At 38.2% G+C, this 16,983-nt stretch overlaps 1 protein-coding gene across 3 annotated transcripts; it reads left to right on the top strand.

Moving 5' to 3' along the window:
- Nucleotides 1-574: 574 nt before the first annotated feature.
- On the top strand, nt 575-16,156 carry LOC140341331 (B-cell receptor CD22-like). Of its 3 annotated transcripts, XM_072426998.1 has the most exons (11): nt 575-644; nt 2,801-2,879; nt 2,957-3,310; nt 3,681-3,971; nt 6,908-7,174; nt 7,258-7,503; nt 9,283-9,376; nt 10,314-10,377; nt 13,043-13,122; nt 13,902-13,956; nt 16,014-16,156. In XM_072426998.1, exons 2-11 carry the CDS (start codon nt 2,837-2,839, stop codon nt 16,137-16,139), a joined length of 1,620 nt encoding a protein of 539 aa, XP_072283099.1. In that variant the 5' UTR covers nt 575-644; nt 2,801-2,836; the 3' UTR covers nt 16,140-16,156. The 3 variants fall into 3 exon arrangements, with proteins under 3 accessions (XP_072283099.1, XP_072283101.1, XP_072283100.1); XM_072427000.1 differs by lacking the exon at nt 2,957-3,310; XM_072426999.1 differs by lacking the exon at nt 6,908-7,174.
- The last annotated feature ends 827 nt before the right edge of the window (nt 16,157-16,983 follow it).

The raw sequence follows: 16,983 nt of genomic DNA, 5'->3' as shown, positions 1-16,983 counted from the left end.
AAAATAAGTAATGTGACTGTGAAGTAATGCTGAAATGTTCCAAGCAGTGACTGAAATAATAGAATCACAAATATCAAAACCAAGGATATAAAAGTGGGTGTAAAGATTAGAAGGTTTCTTATCAGCACCAAACATATAAACCTCCAAGATGAGCAGAGTGCTTTTTAACTTACCTAAGGTAACCTGTGTTCACATCCAATCATGCCAGATTCTTTCTTGCAAACACTACTGAGGTCTTTTTGGCATTTTTCTGTTCTGTATGCCTGTGTGTAGATTTGCAGTTATAGACAGACAACCTGAAAGAAGCTAATATTGTTTTATTAATCTATTGCTGTAAGAAAGTTCTATTATAAATGCATGTTTTAATTAAATCCAAAATGTAAAATGTAAATAGAAAACAAAAAGGTAGATAACACCAGTTAACATTAAAATCAATCATTAAAATAAAATAAAATAAAATAAAACTGGCCTTGTAATATTTGAATTTTCCTCTCATAACAGTCTTATTGTACAACAGGAAGGTTGCTAATTTCAGGAACTACCAGGGAGACGTAACTTCTGCAAATTGCCCCATTTCACATATGAGCATATAATTGCAGTCTGTTGTTCTTTCTTTCTGAAAGCTAATATCTCTAAGAGCTCAGGTAAGTAACTCCTATAAATATTTGGTAGGCTGACAGTTTTAGAAAACTACTTAAAAAAACTGTTATTACTATATTCTCTGATCTTCCATTTTGTTTTTGTTATAAAGGTATTATGTAGTTGTTTGAGATAAGCTGGCAACTAATTGTTAGAATTTTCTTATGAATCACAGCTGTAATAAGACCAGAGTTTGGTTGTATTTATTATTACTTTATATTGGTAATTCTTGAAAGGAGAACCCCATCAAAACTTTTATTTATTAATGGCTTGGTATGGATGTAAAGCAACCCTCATTCTGCTGCAGGTAAATGAAACTTTCAGGTCTTTTCCCTCCCCTAACCTGTGACTGGACAGGTAAAGGAGAAGCAGCTGACTGATGAGCTCATCTTTCTGTCACTGCTTCCTCATATTAGCATGGCCTCTGCATAAGAGGGCAACTGTTTGGCTTTTAATGTTAATTTTACTTTTCCCTGTCTGCTGTAAAGGATCAACAAAAAGCTAATACCAAATCTATTCAGGTACTTACACTGCATGTATTAAAGTTAAAAATATGTTTTAATTAGTTATGTATGAATTAATACAGAACTGCATTATTGTCTTTTATACTGATCAATAGCTAACTTGCTTTTTACCTATATTATATTGTATGTTGTCTGTAGTTTCCCATGGCAGTGTATTTAAGGTATGATTGAACCTACAACGGCATCACAACAAAAAATACAGTGGCTTCCGAAAGTATTCAGATCCCCTTCACTTCAGATTTGTTATGTTGCAGCCTGATGCTACAATCATTTAAATTCCTTTTTTTATTATTAATAAGTACCTAGCATAATTTTATTATTAATCAGTACCCCATAATGACAAATTGAAAGCACCATCTTGGATAACAAATCTGTCTGTCTGGATGTCTAAAAGCAGTACATTGTCTGTCATGAAAATGTATTTTACATTGTAGGCATCTAAATCTTAGGCATAACTCATCAAAATATGTCAAATATTTAATACATTTAATAAATGTAATAATGAACTTTAAATAAAAAACACAAAAATCTGTTAAAACAAGGGTGCAAAAAAAAACAAAAATACTGAAACGTGTAATATAACTGTACAGTAGCATATATATTATATATAATATAATTATTACTTTGTATTGGATTCAATATATTTTAGATTGAATCCAATACAAAATAATTTGAAATTCTTGGGGAACGTTAGCACAATCCCGGGACCAATCGGAAGCAGAGGACGAGGCCAGGGCATGGGATCGGACAGGCAAGACACTAAAGGACGCTGGAGGGACCTGGTAAGGCTTTATTTTATTAGCTACCCCGAGTGTGGCTCCCCCTTCTCCCTGACCAGTCTTTCACCACCTGCTGCTGAGTAACACCCCACAGCATGATGATGACACCACCATGCTTTACTTTTGGGATGGTATTGGGCAGATAATAAGCAGTGTCTGGTTTCTTCCAGACATAATGTTGAGAACTGAGGCCAAACAGTTAAATCTTGGTTTCCTCAGACCAGAGAATCTTGTTCCTCACTGAGAATCTTTCAGGTGCTTTTTGGCAAACTCCATGCGGGCCCTTACGTTCTTTGCACTGAAAACAGGCTTCCGTCCAGCCACTCTGCCATAAATCCCAGATTGGTGGAAGTTTGCAGTTATGGTTGTCCTTCTGGAACTTACCATCTCCACACAGGATCCCTGGTGCTCTCGGGTTCTTGGTCATCTCTCTTACTAAGGCCCTTCTGACTCGATTGCTTAGTTTGATTGGGAGACCGGCTCTTGGAAGAGTCCTGGTTGTTCCAAACTTCTTCCATTCTTATATTATGGAGACCACTTTTAGTGCAGTAGACATTTTTTTGTGGTCTTCCCCAAGATCCATGTTTGCATTATTCCTTTCTGTCTGCTCCTGGTTTTAATTTGGCATTATGGGTATAGATTATTTAAAAAGCAAAAAATGTAAACAATTGCAGCATCTGGGGCAACATAACAAAATTGAGCGGGGTCTGCATACTTTCTGAAGCCTCTATATAATATATTATTTGTTTTTATTAATTTGCTTTCTTTGGATGTCATTGGGTAACTTTTACAATATATTTTGTTTACCTCAACAATATATATATATACACACACAATGAATATAATATCCTTTTACAGATGATTGTACATCGTCACTGACCAGGACAGGACAGAATGTGTATCACAAAAAAGATGCTGGTTCTTACTCTTTTCCAAGGTAAACTAGATTCATATTTGAAAGGCAATTGATAAATATAACCAAACATACATGTAATTTAATTTTTCCTCTAACAGGGTTTTGGTGTCAAAGGTGGGAATTTCCTAACAAAATGTATGGTTTGTCTGGATCCTGTGTGGAGATTCCCTGCGTGTTCTCGCCTCATAGGAATTCTGGGACATCCAATACTGTTTGGTATTTATATAGTTCAACAAGGTATCTTGAGATTTTTAACAGTCAAGAAAGTTCTTCGTTATTATCGGAATACAGAGACCGAACCTCATTAGTTCCTGGGACAAGAAGCTGTTCACTGAGGATAGACCCTGTGAGAAGAGATGATGGTGAGGAATACTATTACCCCGGAATTGCAGAACGCCTGGGGACAAATGCCTGGTCAATAAGTACAATGACTCTACAGCTTCATGTCATAGGTAAGCATTTTGGTATAGAGGTCCCACAGAATGGCCACATGGCCCATGTTAAAATTTCATTTCCATCTACGGGTGTCTTTTTTTTTTGGAGCATAATTGGAAGGGAGGTGACACTTTCCCCAAGAAGCACACATACAAAATATGAAGTTTTATTCTTTCCACAATCTATCCAAAATACAATAAAATCATTGACTACTTGTTGGAGCTACATTTGCGCAAATAGATCCCAAACCTTTTTCCACTAGGAACCCACTTGCACCCTGTACAGCTGCTAGGGCATTCTTTATAGATGTATATAAAAACTCAAAGGTAAAATGTAATATATTTTGACAACAGTATGACTTTAGGCATTTACCATAATGTTTTTCAGATAATCCACCCATACCGAGACTTTCTGGAAGTAGCATTATGATTGAAGAACATTTTGAAGTTGTTGGATGCTCTGTAGAGCACACATGCGGCTCCAGTCCACCCTCATTGACGTGGAACAAACCTGGCCAAACCAAGAGACACTTTGAAGCTTTATCTGGAGGACACTGGAGAGAAACATCACACCTTAGATATGTTCCCACAGATAAGGATGACGGAACTCAAATTCAATGCACGGCAACTTTTCATAACGGGAAAACATCACAGGGTGCAGCAATACTGAACATCCTTTGTATGTATAACTGCCCTTTATAGTTTAATTATTGGCTGCGATTTCCCAATTGACAAACTCTGCAACTTATGGGCCCTATACATTCAGCAACAAAAATGTAATAGTAGATTTTAAGGGGTTAGTTAAGGGGCCTTTTATAAGGCAGTGATTGTGACCAAACATTCCCTGGTGGTGAATAAACTCCTTTAATGTAAAACAAATAGACCTGAAAGATTGGCTTACAGTAAATGTTTTGTGAATATTAGATAAACTTTTTTTTTTTTAAATACACCCCACACAAGTGTCAAGAATTCAGCACTAAGTTATAAATATAGTAAAAGTCAAAAATTAAAGTATTAGGATCGTTTTAAAAGTTGAGATTTAGGGTTGGGTTAGAGATAAAGTTTGTCTAAGCTAAACAGTTTAGTGTAAAATTGCAATTGATTTTGAACTATGGATATTAAATTAATTAATTAAACCAGATCTATCACCAAAAGTTCAATTTATTTAAAAGGGTGGATAACCCTTTAACAAAAAGCAAAAATGTAAAAAAGGTGGGGGGGGGCTTCGGGCAGTTTCCTCTGAGCAAGGGGTTGTGCCCAAAAAGTTTTAAAACGTGTCAATCTCATGCATGTGCACGGGTGCGTGATTGGTTGACATAGGCAGAAAAAGAAGAAGATGATTGGGGTTGATGCTTCCTTTCAAGTGCTAACTTGAAAAAAGAATCCAGCAAAGCACAGGATTGAATCAAGGTCAGCCGTGGAGGGATCGAGGGATCTGTGGAAGTATAGGTATATGGCATTTATTTATTTTAATGAAAGTTCCGCTTTTGAGTTCCAGACAATAGGAGCGACCCTAGAAAAGTCTTGGAGCCATGCATGGGAAAGGTTATGAGTGAGAAAGTCATTAGTAGGTCATTTTTCTGCCGTGGGCAGCACGGTGCCTCAGGGGTTAACACTCCAGCCTTTGCAGCGCTAGGTCCCAGGTTCGATCCCCAGGCAGGACACTATCTGCATGGAGTTTGCAGGTTCTCCCCGTGTCTGCGTGGGTTTCCTCCGGGTACTCCGGTTTCCTCCCACATCCCAAAAACATGCAGTTAGGTTAATTGGCTTCTCCCTAACAATTGACCTTAGACTACATTAATGACATATGACTATGGTAGGGACATTAGATTGTGAGCTCCTTTGAGGGACAGTTAGTGACATGACTATGGACTCTGTACAGCGCTGCGTAATATGATGGCGCTATATAAATACTGTATAATAATAATAATAATAATAATAATAATTGAAGGCGCAAAGCAGCTAGAAGGGTATTTTTGTGTCAGGTCAGAAAGTAGGTGAGACATGAGCTGTAAAGGCAAAACACAGTTACCTACATTTGCTTCTACGGTCAAATGGAAGACATTGTAGAGCATTGCAAGGCAGCAGATGAGGAGTGGATGGCCAGTTCTAGTGACAGATTTCATGGTGGATTGTGGATGAGTCTGGTTAGTAGAATACCAGAGAGGGGGATGTTACAGTAGTCCAGATGATTGATGAGAGCATAAAGAGCGTACTTTGGAGAAAGTGGTACGACCTAGACATTTTCTGAATGTGTGGTTTGAAGGAGAGGGGAAAAAGAAAGGTGAGTGTTATATAAAAATTTTGGGAAGATTTTGAAAGGGAGGAGGGGAAGATGATGAGCCCTGTTTTTTTCAGGTTGGGTTTCATCAAAATGTCAGTAACTCATGAGTTGGCAGTCAGGAAACATGAAACTTTATCCAGGACTGAGGAAAACAAGTCAGCGCTGGGCAGGCAGATTTGTGTGTCATCTGCATACAAATGTTTTAGTAAGCCAAAAGAGGATATGTGTTTGCTGATTAAGGAGGTGTACAGGGAACATTGGTGAACACCAACAGGGAGGAAAGTGGGGGAAGGGGGATTACAAAATACTTAAATGAGCAGTCAGTCAAATAGGAAGCAAACCAAGAGAGAGCAGTGTCACCAAACCAATGGAGTTCACGATTTTGTTTGGAAGGGGGTGATCAACAGTGTCTAAAGCGGAGGAAAAATCAGGAAGGATGAAGGAAAAGTTGCCTTGAGACTTAGCTCCGAGGAGGTCATTGGCCACTTTAGTGAGGGCTGTTTCAGTGCAATGGGCAGCACAAAAGCCAGACTTGAGTGTGTCAAGGAGAGAGTTGGTGTTCAGATAGTCCATGACTCATTTTTAGACAAAGAACTCAAGAAGATTATAGACATATGGGAGACGGGAGATAGGATGGTACCTAGACAGTAGGGAGGGAACTAGTGAGGGTTTCTTCAGGATTGGGATATCAATGGCATGTTTGAAGGTTGAGGGTAAGATACTAGTGGGAAAAGAGATTGATTAGCTTGAAATTAGTAGATGTTATATGGAGAGGAGAGGGAGGAAAACAAACGAGCTGTACCCAACTGCGCTCTCCCCCTTTCACTTTCATTGCAGTAATTCGTCTTCTTGTTCTCAGCTCGTATCGGCTAAGAATCATCTGATGCGTGTACATACCCTAAGCCCTAAAGGCTAATTTTGAGATAGAGATACACTTTTAGGCATGGGCAAGGTAATTTTTAGTATGAGAGATGGCCCTATAAAAAACTTGACTTTTAGGAAGCTAAGCTAAGAAAAGCCAATGTTTCACCTTTGCATCAGCAAGGGTCACTGACTCCTTTGCCTTTTTCTTTGTTTCAAAGACTCCAGTGGTAATATTTGCTACTTGATAAGTATTGTGCCGATAATATTCTCCCCATAATTTGATTTGTTGGCCTTTTATTACAGCAATGGCTAAGTACACCTGGAAATTGTGGAAGGAATATTTTTTTTTGTGTTCTTGAAAGTAATAGAAAGTCAGCATATCATGCAAATTGTCAGAAAGCCGGAAAAAGAAAAAAATGTTGCCCTGGTAATTCCTTTTCAGCAAAAAATATTTTCTTCTTCACCAGATGCACCAAAAGATGTTATGGTGACCTTACCGAAACACAAAACAATCATAGAGGGTAGTAATGTGCTAATAACATGCTCTAGCAGATCCAAACCTCCTCCGCTCCGGTATGAGTGGTACAGAGCAAACAGCAAAGTTAAGATGAGATCGGAAGATCAGAAGAGCTTGCTCTTGTGGAATGTCAGCAAAGACACTGAGCCCTATTCCTGCAGTGTAATAAATGAAGTTGGGAGAGGAGAATCGCAACCCACAGAGATCTCTGTGCAATGTATGTACATCATGCTTAGCAGTAACAGACAAACCATTAGATCGCAATACATTAATGAACAATACATTTTATGTATTCTTTAGATGCTGCTACTGGAGTCCGAGTCATTGCGTTTCACACAACAGGGGGAGCCATGGAGCTACAGTGCAGTTTTGTGAGTAGCAACCCCGATGTAACTCATTACTCCTGGTTCAAGGATGGAAATAGAATTATAAGTGAAACTGGACAGATCCTGGTATTAGAAAACAATGAAGATAAGTCTGGCTCTTTCTCCTGCATTGCTCACAACACAGTTGGAAGCTCCACTTCTGCGGATCTGCAGCTTGAAGGTTGGCAATTCATTTCTTTCTTGTTTTTGTTTTGCTCCGGATATTTACCTGCAAAAGTGGATCTGCGGCCCACTGCATGCCAGGAATTCAGTTATAGTACACTAGTCCCAGGATTAGGACTCTGACATGCTGTCTAATGACATAATGCAGAGCACAATACGTATTCTTCTATTTTCATATTGCTTCTTTGCTTGCCGCTGTGCCCCCGATACACAGAAATTCCGAGTTTTAGAGTTTTTAGTTAGAAGAAGAAAAATTTCTGTTCTTTACCGTATATTCTTTTTTTCTAAGTTTTATAGTTAAATTTCCAGATGTCTAATCACCTAAAGTGTCACTTAAAGAGGAAGAAACTTCCCATCTAATGACACCATGATGCCAGAACCCACCCACTCTCCCAGGGACACAACCTGCTCACTTCCCTGAGCTTGCGATCTGTACAGGGGACATGGTCCACGTGGCTCTGGCTGTTGCCTCCCCCCAGCGGGATCCTTATCCTGACCCTGCTCGGGGGTGCACCGGCCGGAGCCGTGGACCACCAAAATTTTCTCGCAGACCACCGGTTGGCGACCTCTGCACTGAGCTACATCTATCGCCTAGGGAGCCACAGCTCGTCTGCTGAAGGACTCCTAGTTCCTGCTTCCAATACCTGAATCTCAACAGCAGAAATCAGTCATTGCTGGGTAAGGGAGACACAGAGATCACCAGGCCCAAACCCCTGGAGAGAGCAAGGAAGACCACATTAGATGAGCGCGATCACAGGAAGGAAAAATAGGCTGACAGCATTAGTAGATTAAAAGCATAGCGAGCCAGACTATAAAGAGCTAGGCAGCCAATGTTATTATAACATTAAGCACATCAAGCTAGACAGTGGCAGAGATGACAGATGTTAGTAGCTGAAATGCTGGAAAACACATGGTAGTGAAGGTAGTTGGGTTGGGCAGTGTAACCCCAATAGATACCCCTTGAGGGGTGTAATACTGTGGAACCCCCCACACACACACATGTAGTTGTAATATTGTGGGCACCAATACCACTCTTGAGAGGTTATTTACTGCCACTGAACCAATTCCTGAGGGGTGGTGTTATTATGGCAGCTACTGACACCACTTCGGGAGTTTGCCATAATGCCCAATGACACTGCTCCTGTTGGGGAGGGTTTTATATTACCCCTGTGAGGCAGTAAAAACGAAGCCACTGACTCACTGGCTCCCCTCCTGGGAGGTCATTATTGAGGTCACTGGCACTGCTCCTGGGAGGGGTAGATTTATATTGCTGCCAATGATATCGCCTGTGGGGGATTTGTGACTATGTTTTTGGTATATTTGTTTGGCATTTCTCTGTTTGTTATGTTATTTTATTGTTGTTCTTACTGATGTTACTGAAAAATGTTTTCCTTAACCTTCTGGGTGAAGTGGACTCCATCCAACCTAAAGGACTGAAAACATGATGGAGAGGATGAGGACGGAGAGAAGAGGAGTATTGCAAGCCAGTACTCAGTGCTATAGGGAACCAGTTATAATAGTTTTGAGCTGACCTTATCTTGGTCATTGGCATCTGATCTATTAGACAAAATCTCAGCTAGTTGTCACTGAAAATCAAACATCTTCAACTCCCTCTCCTTTGGAAAAGACACCACAGGTTGCACACCAATCTATGAAACGCCTTCCAGATCTCAACTCTATTTGTGTTGGTTTTTTTTTGCTTTCATTGTATTATTTTTTTAAACATTTGATAATAATTGCACTAAAATTCTCCTAACTTTCTTCTGCAAATTTGAAGATGAGAACAAACCTGATTTACTTCTGATCTTGGGGGTTTTATCTGGAGTCGTCCTCCTGCTTTTGCTGGTATTGATTGTCTACTTTTATACTAGGTAAGGCAGACAAATCACGCAAGGAAACTGCAGTTTTAGGTCCCATGTGATTTTAGTAATCAGAAACATTCATTACCAATGGACCAATGTTTGAAGAAGTTTCTAAGCTGATTGGTCTAATGTGGCCCCTAGTAGCCACTCAAATCCCTAGTTTTCCATCTGAATCCTGACAAGTAGTGATGCAACTTAGATTTCTAAAATCAGACATTTTATGAAAAATTTAGTGCAAAGCATCAGGTTTACATTACAATATTCAATAGAAACGTATCATAAATGATTCCAAATCCAAGGGTTGAGATCTCAGGTCAATATAGATCAATAGATCTGGACATATGCTGGGACAGCAGAGAGGCAATACTGATTGGAAAGCCACTCTGACCTCTCCAAATAAAAATATCCCACCTCCAGAATTGTCAGTCTGATAGAAGTATAGACCTGAAATAATTAAAAACAATGGAATGGAAAGAGAATCATGCCATATATATGGCCAGCTATGGGTGCAATGGAATTTAAACTAAACTATGACCCAAATGTTCTGCAGCTGAACAATGTGCTAAAAATAAATCTTTAACCTTTTTTTCTTTTGCTTAGGAAAAAGGTGTTGTATTTTATCTCTAATTGAGCACATTTTAAAGCTAAAGGAAAACATGAAAACACAATTTTGTGTAGTTTTGAATTGCTTTAAAAATTAATTTTGCCTTAATTTGCAAAAAAAGTTGGTATCAGCTTCTTGTGATATCTGCCCATATAGAAAATCAATTGTATATCTGGCCCACATCTACAGATGAAAAGTCATACCAAGATAATGAACATTTGGTATCTGAGGAGAATTCAAATTTCCCGATATCTATGGTTAAATAATGTAATTGATTTATTTGTCTTTATGGATTATGTGGATTTTTAAGGTTTGTTTTTGTCGCCTTCCTCATTTTGGTAGACAAAAAAGAAAACCGGATTCTCAGTCTTCTCCAATCTTTGGTGAAATTAGTTCTCACTTTCCGGTGAGTATATTTTTTGTAGTAATTGAATTTCTATCCATAAACAATGCTTTATTGATATCAAAGCCCCAGGGTTGATCAAGCCCCCAATCCCTCGTGGCACACAGTTGTTTTTAGCTTGGTCAAATGACACTGCTGGCTTATATGCCGTCTTCTGTGGTACGTGGATTCTGGTGGTGGTTCAGTAATTGCACAGCTCTCCATCATAATAGATTGTAAGCTTATTTGGCCAATGTCCTCTTCTTTTCCTGTGTTATTTGTGTGCATTTATGAGACCAAAACAAATCCGGGGGCCCCAGGCTCTGGCCCCTCCCTGGCTGCTTTGGCAACTCTAGATAATCTCATGATTATCAATCTGCCCTATCAACTTTTGATGGTAATTTCTGCACCATTGTGCATAGTGACCACTGATAACAGGGAATCAGGGTTATTGAGCCTGATTTCTTAAAGCTCTCCAAGGCGGGAGAGGATACACTGGGTGAACCTGGTTGATCCCGGAAAATGCCTAAGCAAATGATTTTAGGAAATTAATTTCAGGCTTGCTGGATCACCTAGGTTCACTGATGAAAGTGTATCATCTCCAGCCTTGGAGAGCTTCAATAAATCAGGCCCAATGTTTTTATCTGTCTGTCATTTGCAACCCCTATTTCTCTGGATATGGAGTGGAGTCGTTTATACTTTTGACTCACAGAAACTGGGTTGAATGATGCTGGATGACATTAAAACTACAAGAGGAGCACAAGCTAAGCTTTAAATACCGCATATCCTCAAGTATAAGCCTACTTTTTCAGAACCCAAAATGTGCTGAAAAAGTCACCCTCAGCCTATACTCCAGTCAGGTGAATGGGTCCCTCAAGAGAAGCACCCCCTGCCAGCCGATTTCCGCTCCTGCCAATCTGGCCTAATCCCGGCCGGCAGAGGTTGGCAACCTGTGGTCTAGAGCCGCATGCGGCTCTTGACTTCCTTGTTGTGGCTCCCTTCACTCTTTACCACGGCCAGAGTTAACACTTCCGCCTCACGGGTAAGAGGATACTCCCTCTCTTACGTATGCATTGCGGAGGAGAGGGATTTACCTTCAGGGGCGTTCCTGGTGGGGGGCAGAGCCATCAGTGCAGAACTAGAGAGAGTCCCTCGCTGATAGGAGTCCCATGTCCCATGTGTTTCTGGGTGCTTACACGTGGAATGGGAACTAGATACAAAAGCAGTAACAGAGAGCCAGGAAAAAAAAAGTAAATTAGGTTTAAAAGTAAGTTATATAAACTAATGATGCATAATTTATTAGATGATTAATAAATGATTAGTAACTAACCATATATTAATGATTAGCTACTAACCATATAGTAATCATCTGATAAATGATTATTACTACACAGTATTTATATAGCGCCATCATGTTACGCAGAGCTGTACAAAGTCGATAGTCATGTCACTAACTTAAAGGATTCACAATTTAATGTCCCTATGTCATATGTCATTAATGTAGTCCAAGGTAAGTTTTTTGGGAAAAGCCAATTAACTGAAAAAAATAAAGAAGTGAACCTCATTTGTAGAAGTGAAACTTGCCAATAGCTCCAGCATTTCTCAACCTCAGCCTATAATCGAGTCAATCAATTTTTTCTGTTTTCTAAGGTAAAAATAGGTACCTCGGCTTATACCGTGTTTCCCCGAAAATAAGACCTACCCCGAAAGTAAGCCCTAGCATGCTAATCATGCAAGGGTGAAATAAAAGCCCTCCCCCGAAAGTAAGCCCTATTGGCTTCTTCGGAGGGTGTGGTCACGTGGTACACGGAGGGATACCAAGAGGAAGGAGGGAGCAGAGAGAGGAGCAGGAGATTTCAAAAGCACTGGAGCAAGGGGTGGAGAAATTGCAGGGTTAATTACCCTACAGCACTCTGGTGTGACACTAGCACTAAGAGGTTGGTGGATTCTCTTTTCAAAAGGTCCTTGCTGGTATTTCATTCATTAGCAGCAATGCATATTTATTAATTGGATTTTTTTTTTTTGCTTTTACTCAGATTTAACATGTAACTCTATGAGTCACATGTTCATTGTCAGCACATTTTCTTATGTTGCACTTGTTTGCTTATGAAGCTGTGTTTTTTTTCATTACTCATTTATGTCAATTCTTATTCATGACTTCTTGTATATAACAGGAGAAATCTGTGATTTTGACAGGTCACAGGTAACACTATAGAGGTATCTTTCTATAGTAATATTGGTTGCAGGTTTTGGTAAATACAGATTTTTGTACATGAATAAATATAGATTTTTTTGTGAGAAAAATAAGACATCGCCTGAAAATAAGCCCCAATGAGATTTTCAGAGGTAAAATAAATATAAGACACTGTCTTATTTTCGGGTAAACACGGTACTCAGAACAACTTATACTCGAGTATATAGGTTATGCTTTTTTTGCTTTCAGGGGCTAATGAAGCAAAAATTTGGGTTGTGTGTAACAGCACCTATTTCTTTTGGAAAAAATAGAAATGTCTTGGATGGAAGATTTAACCTCTCCAATTATTCTGGTAGCCATTGCCACTGAGATAGAAATTATTGGGGAAGTAAATACATTGCCTCCTGTGACTTGTTGAAGTATTAAAAAAATCATTGTGCACATTGTCCAAAACACTTGTTAATTATTTTTTAATTCTTTCTGAACATGATCCAGGATGAAACATTAGTGCAAGAACACCAATATGGAAACATCCAAGTTAATCCAAGGGTATTTCCAGCGTCCAAGCGGTCACCGTGAGTTTCTCTATTTTTTTTTTCCATTATGAAGTTTCTTAGAATGGCTCACCAGAAACTCTGTTTAAATATTATATTATATAAATATATTGCTGTAAATATATTGTACATTTCACCATTACAAAAACATTTAGTTAGGTTAACTGGCTTCCCCCCAAATTGACCTTAGACCGTGGTAATGACGTATGGCTATGGTAGGGACATTAGACTGTGAGCCACTTTAAGGGACAGCTGGTGACAATACTATGGACTTTGTGAAGCACTGCGTAATATGTCAGCACCATATAAATACTAGTTATTAATAATAAAAATATGTCTCATCCTGCAACTTTATATTTTATACAAAATCCTGTGAGCTCCTAATATTCTACAGTGAGCTGGCAATGGTGCAACTGCTGCACTAATACCCCAAGCAGTGTTATTAGCCCTGCAAGGCTGACAACGGCTGACAACACTGCCTAAGATTATAGAGCAGCTATATTATGCTGTCAGCTAAACAAAGGAACCTGGTGAAAGAATCAATGGGTATTTGTTTGTACTGTATTTTTCTTGTTGAGTAAACAATGGAGACAGAAAGAACAAAAGAAACCTAAATCAGATTCCAACCCTTCCTGACTTTATACAACACAAAAAATAATGCTTTTCCTAGAGGTAGAGTTATTAGATTATTAATGAAATTGAAAAAAAAATACTCCTTATGTGCTCTTGTTCTTTTTACTGTATGAAAATAATTTTCGAACTGGTTATATCTGTAAAATAATATTTTATTTCAATTTCAGATATTCATCTCATACGCCAGGGGAAGGAAGCTACGCAATCTATAGCAATGAAGAGGTAAGGTTTTGCATTCTGAGCTGGGTTTTAAATATGAAACCAAAGAACATCATAAATGTTTGCATGGTTTGTACGATAGCAGATCAACCTAAAGCCCTAATGTGACCTAGGCCAAAAAGACAATCAAACAGAACCCCTGGTCTACTTCATTGTCCACCATATTGTCTTGATGAAGATTGACCTAAAACTGCCATGTTTATAAAAGGTGAAGAAGTACGAAAGAAGAATGGATGAGGTGATCGGGTGCAGTTGATTGTATTTATTATCAGATAAAAACATCTTATTGTGAGAGTTTCTTGGGGTTTCTTTAAATCAAGTCACTAAATCAAAACCTAATTAACTTAAAAAACTTAACAGAAACCATGGAGAATGGGGATCTGCTACATCCAAAACATTTTAGCTTTTAACTGATAGCCACCTCATGCATTCATCTTATGTTTTCAGCCAAGGTCCCTCAGTGGATAGCGGGAAACTCTGATTGGGTTTATCTCCTATATTCACACAACTAAACATTTATTTTTATTTGTTTACTTTTTTACTTTTTTTCACCCTTTGTTTTGTTGTTTTGTTTTTAAATGCACACCAGATTCCCAATGTCAAAGGAAAGATGTCTATGAGAGCCCAAGTAACATACATCTCTTTTCCTACTTTAACCCTACAGTTCAGCATATTATCACAACCAAAAAAAAGATCCTCAGATCCAGAACCTCTTCTGACAAAACTCTTGAATGTTCAGTGTTTTTTAAAAAAAATGATTGTCATAAATTCTAGCTTTAATAGCCTGAATGCACATTTAACCCCCTTAGTGGTGTTCCCGAGTCGGGTAAAAAAAAACATGCAAAAAGCAGTAACCCCAAGCCACATTTGGAGTAGCTTAAAACAATAAAAAAAAACACTTACCTGGTCCCATCGACATCCCCTGGTGTCCTGCTCGTCCCTGCAGGTCATCGGGCCGCGTCCTTTTCTCTTGATCTTCTCCTGGCGACTGCACTGACGTTCTCCAGGGTTCCTCGGTGATGTTGGTGCATGCCTCGGTTTGTGCATGCCTCGGTTTTGTATTGGATTCAATACAAAATAGCTTTATTGAGTCCAATACAAAGAAATCCTTATATATTATATATATATAATTTCATTATATATATAATAAATATGCTACTCTACAGTTATATTACAGGTTCAGTAGTTTTATGCAATCCTATTTTAACAGATTTTTGTATTTTTTTATTTAAAGTTTATTTTTAAATGTATTGAATATTGGACATATTTCGGCGAGTTATACTTAGGAATTATAGGCCTTCAACGTAAAATGATATTCCATGCAAAACAAGCTAACGCTTTTTGCATGAAGATAAGGACAGAATCGGAATGCTAGGGGGGTTAATTAGTTCAGAACGTCATGGATAGTTGGAATGTGTAAAACCCAGACTCATTGGCTTGGAAATCAGGGCCTAACAAGTTCTAATAAAGAAGCAGGTAAATTCTTATATTTCATACTAGTAATTCAATATCAGCCAGGGCTCCAGGCGATTAAACTGACTGCTCTCTTCATTATTGCATGCCCTGTAATAAATGCCCCATCTTCTAAAGATAACTGCCTGTCCTGTGCACTAGAGCACAAGCATACAGATGCCCCCTGCTATGCTGACATTAGCCCATATGTCCTTTAAAAATATGCATCCCTCAATCTTAGGTAAAACCATTTCTCGTAGTTTCACAGGTGCTTTCAAGGGATTTCTAGAGTCTAAATTTCTTGAGTCTATATGCAGAGATAGCAAAAGTGACATTAGGAGCCGGAGTATTTACAGGCTGTTTGTGCCCTCTCGTAGACATAGGGATTCATTCATTGAAGGTCTTCAATTTTTCCAGAATGTAATTTATCACTGATTAGCTGTCTGATAATATTGTTTCCCTGTAAATCTATTTTCCAGTTGCAATACATTTTAAACTGATAAGTTGATATAAAGATTTGATTTTGATGTAGCATTACATAGTATTCAGGTTTGGGCGGGATTAAGTAGAATTAGTCAATTGAAAAAACAATGTTTTTTATTTTCCAGCTCATACAAGCAGAAACAGGTATTGAATATTCAACCATTGCACATACCAACCGTAAAAGAAGGGAAGATTTATTTGATAATGATCGATATGAAGACAGTGTAAACTACGCTGAAATAAAATATTAAAGAAGATATAAAAAAAATATTCTTTCTATGAAACTAAAATGGATGTAGTGAAGAAGATACCGGACATTTTACAGAAAGATATATATATATATATATATATATATATTCATCTTGTTTTTTCCTGACGTTGTTATAATTTTTTTATATTTTCTATATTTTTAATAGTATAGAAAAGTAAAAGACTTTAGATATTAAACTTGCTTTCTGTTTTTTTTTAAGTCATAACATAAGCTTGCATCTCACAGAACCACTGGCTTTCCAATAAAATTTAGGACTGATGTTTTTTCAGATATGTTGAGTGTTGCAGCATTCCTGTAATGTGTGGGACTTAATTGCTCTTGGGTTAACTCTTTTTTTTCACCCCTCTCATCATAGATGCAGTATGGCCAAGCCAGAACTAATATTTTCCCTTATTGAAAGATTTCACTTCCTGAGCCCCATATTTAAACCCGTTTTGATCACATGACTTTGTTAGGAAATGTTCACCTGGGCAGCATTTATTGTAATATTTATTGTTAATTTCTACAAAATGTTGAGATTTTTTTTAAACCATTAAATTAATTGAGGAACCAAGCTAGGAATGGTTATCCCACTCATCCCTACTAACCAGTGCATTTAATGTTTCTTACAGCTGAGTATAAGCATTGTGAATTATTGCCAGTGGCGTCTTTTAAAAAGTGTCCAAGCCCAAGAACAAACATCTAGTAGTTTATCAGATGTGGTGTGTGCATTAGTTTTTTAGGCAAAGTATTCTGTATTTTTACTTTTAGGTAGTTTTGTTAGCGATAAAATCATCCTGTCCTATACTGACAACTCATTACAATATACAATGTGCTAAATCTAT

Source organism: Pyxicephalus adspersus, chromosome 11, assembly GCF_032062135.1.
Source record: "Pyxicephalus adspersus chromosome 11, UCB_Pads_2.0, whole genome shotgun sequence".
NCBI lineage: Eukaryota > Metazoa > Chordata > Amphibia > Anura > Pyxicephalidae > Pyxicephalus > Pyxicephalus adspersus.
Note: the sequence above shows the minus strand (reverse complement) of the source record. Positions and strands in the feature narration are given on the sequence as shown.